At 35.9% G+C, this 6,817-nt stretch overlaps 2 protein-coding genes across 2 annotated transcripts in view; both read left to right on the top strand.

The window, feature by feature from the left end:
* LOC107619908 overlaps nucleotides 1-1,712 on the top strand; it is a 3,096-nt gene extending 1,384 nt beyond the window's left edge. Inside the window, exons 6-7 of the mRNA XM_016322142.2 lie at nucleotides 1-330; nucleotides 1,033-1,712. Coding sequence (XP_016177628.2) covers nucleotides 1-330; nucleotides 1,033-1,500 — 798 coding nt within the window. The 3' untranslated portion in view covers nucleotides 1,501-1,712. The remainder of the gene's footprint in view (nucleotides 331-1,032) is intronic.
* On the top strand, nucleotides 3,522-5,560 carry LOC107623633 (pentatricopeptide repeat-containing protein At4g21065-like). Its single transcript, XM_016325972.2, has one exon. The coding sequence runs from the start codon at nucleotides 3,665-3,667 to the stop codon at nucleotides 5,522-5,524; it is 1,860 nt and encodes a 619-aa protein (XP_016181458.1). The 5' UTR covers nucleotides 3,522-3,664; the 3' UTR covers nucleotides 5,525-5,560.

Genomic DNA, 6,817 nt, shown 5'->3' with positions numbered 1-6,817 from the left:
GCAGAAACAAATCCAACTGAACATCTCCTTTTAGCTTTGGAGGAGAGTGATCCAACATCTCTTCTACGCTATCTTGCGTATCTTGATCTCTGTATGGTTTGCGAGAAAAATGTTGACACTTGGAGACGTGCAGCATTTTTTGAAGAAACTGGTGAGACTTACAAGAGAGTAATCACTGTGTGCTTGAAGCCACTGGAGCAACTTGCCACAATATTAAGTGAAGGCATGGGAAATTCTGTTGACAAACCTGCACAGCTATCGAATCAGTTATCATCTCCGACTGATCCACGACTTGATTCAAAGTGCTTAGAACAATTGCAGCTTCTCCAGGTATAGGCATATCTAACTATATTTATATTGTTTACTTGTAGTTAACTAACTTTGTCTTTTTGGTATAACTAGAAAGATTTGCTAGTTCATTTAACTTTGTTCTTTGTTTAACTAGAAAGTTCTGGCAGCTCTTGTGATTACACTGAATTTTTAAACGTAAGTAACAAAAACCTTAAAAGGCTTATTATAAGCTTCATAAATTGGTATGTTACTTAAAAAGTCAGGAATCTTGGATTGTATATGCCTGGCGCATTCACAATGTTACAGTGTTTGTTGGCCCTCTTTACTTTATCTTAAGTTTTTATCTAGTATGGTTGAAAGTTGAAACTTATTTAGAAGTTGTGGAGCCAACATACATAATTTTGGAAAGAGGTGTAAAGAGACGTGTGCCACTTTAGAATTGCATAGAAATAGGATTTGACGATTTGTGACTTGACTCCACAAAAGTCTGATCATTACTAGCGACCTACCTGCCATTCTGCCAAAATTGATAGGAAAATTGCAAGTGGTTAAAGGTGGATAGCATGAGGGCACGACCATTTCATGTTTTTGTTTTGGTTGTGTAAATGTGCACAAATGACCAGTGTCATCAGTTACCATTCCTAGTAATCACTAATCATGACCGCTAGTAACAATGTTCACTTAACTCAGCATTGTGAATTTGCACGTGACATATTAAGACCTTGTGTTACTTATATGCAGCTTTACACGTGGTGTTCAAGATCTGTTGCCTCACTGACTGCCTGTTCACGCAAAGAAGATAAGTTTGGGGTTGCTCAGCTCTCTGGGAGTAATGCTGCTGTAATTTCAACGCTGATATCCTGTCTTCTAGCTGTTGAAAATTTCATGGGAAAGAAAATAAACCTGCAGTCCCAGCACCAGCTATTGGGACCTGCCGGTATCAGATGGGCAACAATGAACGGTGGAAGGGTGGATGTTTCATCTGGTAAAAGAAGAAGTGGCCCAGTAAACTCAAAAGCTTATGTTATTGCTGATGTTCTAAGGACTTCAATATACCAAATAGTATCAGCATTCCATGATGAGATGTTAGCTGGTGCTAAAGCAAGCCTTCTTGAGAAGGACTGGATTACCAATGGGAAACCAGCTTTTGGTACCCGTGAGATGCTTATACAAAAGTTACGTCTTTTCCTTGATTATAGAGCTACATAACTTGAGTGTAGTATTGGGGTTTGGATGCCATTTTGTTGGGTTGATCAAATATACTCATAGGTTGTTGTCAAGTGGAGATGAAATAGGATGAAGAGGATTCAAATTTGCTGTCAGAAATTTCAGAGAGGATATTAATCTGTAACGATTTTTTTAAATATGCTTGATTTTGCAGGTAAAAGCACATAAAAGCACGAGTTTATGCGTTTTTATTTTTTCCACGTTCTCAATGGTTGCTTATCATATCATTTTTCAGCAGACATGTCAAACACAATTTCCGTCTGAACCCTAATTTAGCAGCCATCCATAAACGAAGCACCTCTCTCAACAGATTATTATAGCTGACACACTGCTTTGTCGTTACTACTAAATGGTAGAAGTGTCACTAATTGATTCTTGTCTAGTAATATACTCCTCCAACATAAATTCATTTGTTAAAAACTTAAAATAGAAGGAAGGCATTTCTTAGGACCTAAGAATATTTCTCTTTGGTCAAGAAGTTAATCACTTTCATTCGTTATAATAACTTAACTGCAAGTTGTTAGATGCTATTAACAAATCTTAACATTACATGTCCCCATCACGGAAACTAATAATTAATCAACACATGAACCATTTACAATTCAGATATTTTGTTGTTTTGCCGGGGAAGTTAAGAATTTAAAAAATGGTGGGAAAGAAAGTGAATGTGCATGGCAATGGTGTTAGGAGTAGTAATGAAGAGACAGAGTGGGAGGTGAGGCCCGGGGGAATGTTGGTGCAGAAAATGAGCGATGATGCTCCGGCACCCACGTTGAGGCTTCGAATTGCTTATGGTGGATTGAGGTATGAGATCAGTGTGAGTTGCATGAGCAGTTTCTCGCAGGAACGCTAAGATTCAGACTGCGACTCGCGCCATCAACAATATTATCCTCCAACTCGACCACCTCGCACAACAGGTACATACCTATGCAACCTTTCATAATTTGGAGGACACGGGGAAGTTGAATTATGCTCACAAATTATGTAGGTTAAGACGTTTAATGGTCTTCATTGTATGTTTATTTTGATTTGATTAGGCCATGTAAAAATTTATAGAGAGAACAACCCCCTGTAATAAGCCCCTCTCATTAATGCATAATGAACACACATATAACTCAATTTGTTTCTGTTTCCCTGATCTATAGGTGTCTGCAATTGACAAGTCCATTTCGAATGGGGACACAGTACCTGAAATTCAGATTTCGACACTAATTGAGATGCTTATGAGACAAGCAATCAAGTTAAAAAGCATTTCTACAGAAGGAGATGTTTCTGCACATTAGTGTGAAAATATATCATATTTGATTGACTCTGCTTCTTTTTATGTTATTTTTATTCCAACTCTTCTTTTTATTTTATTTTTATTGAAAATGTAATCCAGTGCCTTATATTTCTTATTCAACTTATGATCATTAGTGTGAAAATATATCATATGCTCAATGCCTTAATAACTCGAATTATATAATCTTATGACATTTTGCTTCAAGTTTGAAATTTTCATTTTCATATATATATTGAGTATTTGTTAACAGAATCCAAACCCTACTATTATTGACTAATTAATTTAGATATGTGTATAACGCATTAGTATGGAGTAAATGAGTGCTTTACAAGGGTGTGGGACAGCTTTTGGCTGTACCATGGAGCAAGAAATCGGAGGGAGAGAGTTGTGTGCTAAAAAAAATGAGGCACAAAATCGGAGGGTCCGAAATGTGAGGGATGAAATTTTTAAATTTTACGGTGAACTAATCGGACCCTCCGATTAGTTTTTTTTTTTTTTTTTCTAATTAGAAAACGAACCCTCCAAATTTGCATGAAAAATTATTTTTTTGAAAACGGACCGTCCGAGTTCTAATACCACAACTCTCTTAGTCCGAATTGTGTTCCACTGTCATCACATGCATGTCAAGCACCTGTATACTTCATAAGGCAAGACACCAAACTTACCTCCATATTAAAAATAAAAAGCGACTATTATTATACCATATAAGACTACCTTTGTATTTTGTATTTTGTATTTTTTATTTTTTAAAAAAGAGGCAGCACTTTATTCACATTACACATTGCACAATGTAGATTCGATCAAGGGAACATTAACATTTAACATATCAAATCTTTAGCATGTTGTGGTATCGTACCATGTAACATGAGACTATACTCAAAGTTCTCCTCATTGGTGCACACATCTCAGCCGTTGAACCCCAAAATCCACCTATGTTCCTCAACCTTCTTATCATCATCATCAACAACTGCCACACAGAACCCAGTACCCCATATTGTCACAAAATGCATTGCTCTATTGCAGTTTTGGGCATCTTCCATATCCAAACTAAGGCAAATCCATGCATTTTCCATTAGGCATGGTGTCCCACTTAACAACCCTGACATGGGCAAGCATCTCATTTTTACTATTGTATCCCTCTCTGCACCCATGTCTTATGCCTACCATGTGTTTGCTGTATTGCATGACCCAAATGTGTTCACTTGGAACACCATGATAAGAGGTTATGCTGAAAGTGATGACCCAAGTCCTGCACTTCATTTCTACCGTAAAATGTCGGTGTCTTGTGTTGAGCCTGACACTCACACTTACCCTTTTCTTCTAAAGGCTGTTGCCAAGTCTTTGAATGTTAGAGAAGGGGAAGCTATACATTCAGTTACAGTGAGAAAAGGGTTTGAGTCTTTGGTGTTTGTTCAGAATGGGTTGCTTCACATGTATGCTGTTTGCGGCGACACAGAAAGCGCACACAAGGTGTTTGAGTCAATGGTGGAAAGAGATCTTGTGGCTTGGAATTCTGTGATTAATGGGTTTGCTCTTAATGGCAGGCCTAGTGAGGCCTTGACACTATTCAGGGAGATGAACATGGAGGGACTGGAGCCGGATGGGTTCACTGTGGTTAGCCTTTTATCTGCTTGTGCTGAACTTGGAGCTCTAGAATTAGGACGTAGGGTTCATGTGTTCTTGTTAAAAGTAGGATTGACAGAGAACATGCATGTGAACAATTCACTGCTGGACTTTTATGCCAAGTGTGGGAGCATCAGGGAGGCGAAACAAGTTTTTGGCGAGATGAGAAAAAGGAATGTGGTTTCTTTTACTTCTTTGATTGTTGGCTTGGCAGTGAATGGCTTTGGGGAGGAAGCACTTGAGTTTTTCAAAGAGATGGAAGAACAAAGAGTTAAGCCTAGTGAGATTACTTTTGTTGGTGTCTTGTATGCTTGCAGCCACTGTGGAATGTTGAATGAAGGGTTTAATTACTTTAGAAGGATGAAAGATGAATATGGAATCATGCCAAGGATAGAACACTATGGCTGCATGGTGGACCTGCTGAGTAGGGCAGGTTTAGTGAAACAAGCATATGAATATATTCAGAACATGCCAATGCAGCCAAATTCTGTTATTTGGAGGACCTTATTGGGAGCATGCACAATCCATGGCCATTTAGGCCTAGGGGAGATAGCTAGATCACACCTTTTGAAGTTAGAGCCTAAACACAGCGGCGACTATGTGCTTCTCTCGAATATTTATGCGGCCGAACGCCGTTGGTCGGATGTACAAACAGTAAGAAGATCAATGCTAGAGGATGGTGTTAGGAAAACACCTGGCTATAGCATGGTGGAGTTGGGAAATCGGGTTTATGAGTTTACTATGGGCGATAGGTCTCATCCTCAGAGTAAGGATGTATATGCACTGTTAGAGAAAATCACAGAGTTGCTGAAGTTAGAAGGTTATGTTCCTCACACTGCAAATGTACTTGCAGACATAGAGGAAGAGGAGAAGGAGCAAGCTTTGTCTTATCACAGTGAAAAGGTGGCAATCGCTTTTATGATCCTAAATACACCACCAGGGACACCAATTAGGGTCATGAAGAACTTGAGGGTTTGTGCAGATTGTCATATGGCTATAAAACTCATATCAAAGGTTTATGATAGAGAGATTGTTATCAGGGATCGTAGTAGGTTCCACCATTTTAGAGGTGGTTCATGTTCATGTAAAGATTACTGGTAATATGGGATATAATGAAAGTTAAATATTATTTGATAACTTTAGATAAAAGAACTTTAAGGATGGAATCAAACCATCAATTTTGAACTCTTAAACCATTAAACTATAATATTTCTTCTTCTTTTTTATAGTAAACACTCAATCCGGTCTTTGTTCATTTTTACAAAGGACAAAGCGATTTCTGTCAAAAAAAAAAAGGGACACTTCAACTTTCAACCTTTTTATTTTGGGACAATCTGATTTTTCTGTTAAAAAATCTATTAAATAATAATAAAAATTAGTTTGGTAGGGTTTTATTTGTATTTTGTGGGGATTTTAAATCCCAACAAAATTCTTTTCAACAATATAACCAATTACTACCACTACTATTGCTACTACCTTCTTCATCTTCATTATTATCACTTCTACCTCTATTATTTTTATTGTGTAACCATACTTTCTCATCATCATTATCTTCTTTACCGTCATCATCACCAATACCAATATTATTAACATTGAAGTTCTTTTTTTTCATTTTTTATTTTTCAATTATAATGAAAAAAGAAAATAGTGAAAGACAAGATTATTCAACATTAAAATTTGTGAGACCGAATAAAAGATTTATTCCGTAGTTAACATGACTAGATTAATCACATTATGATTCCATCTTTTTGAAAGAAAAAAATAACATTGAATAAGAAATGAAAGAGAAAAACCTTAATGTTAATAATATTAGTATTAGTGATGATGACGATAGAGGAGATAATGATGATGATAAAGTATGGTTACACAATAAAAATAACAGAGGAAGGAGTGATAATAATGAGGATGAAGAAGGTAATAGTAGTAGTGGTAGTAATTGATTATAATGATGAAAAAAATTGTGGGGTTTTAAAATCCTTACAAAATATAAATAAAACTCCCATCAAACTAATTTTTATTATTATTTAATAGATTTTTTAACAGAAGAATGATATTGTCCTAAAATAAAAAGGTTGAGGGTCGAAATGCCCATTTTTTTATGGATAGGGATCACTTTGTCCTTCATAAAAATAGATAAGAACAGAATTGAATGTTAACTTTTTTTTTTTTGTATTTATTGTGTTATAAAAAAAATTATTCATAAAAATATCCAATGGACATGAAAATATCCAACAATATACTGTTTTTTTTATTATAAAATCATTAATATTGAGAATTTTACTTTAAGTTTGCAGGGTTTTGTCTTTTTATGAAAACCTTTGTTACTTATTTCTTTGTATAAAAAATGATTACTTAAAAATTCAACGCACATAATTTAATTTAATAATATTTCTT

Source organism: Arachis ipaensis, chromosome B10 (genome assembly GCF_000816755.2).
Source record: "Arachis ipaensis cultivar K30076 chromosome B10, Araip1.1, whole genome shotgun sequence".
Lineage (NCBI taxonomy): Eukaryota > Viridiplantae > Streptophyta > Magnoliopsida > Fabales > Fabaceae > Arachis > Arachis ipaensis.
Note: the sequence above shows the minus strand (reverse complement) of the source record. Positions and strands in the feature narration are given on the sequence as shown.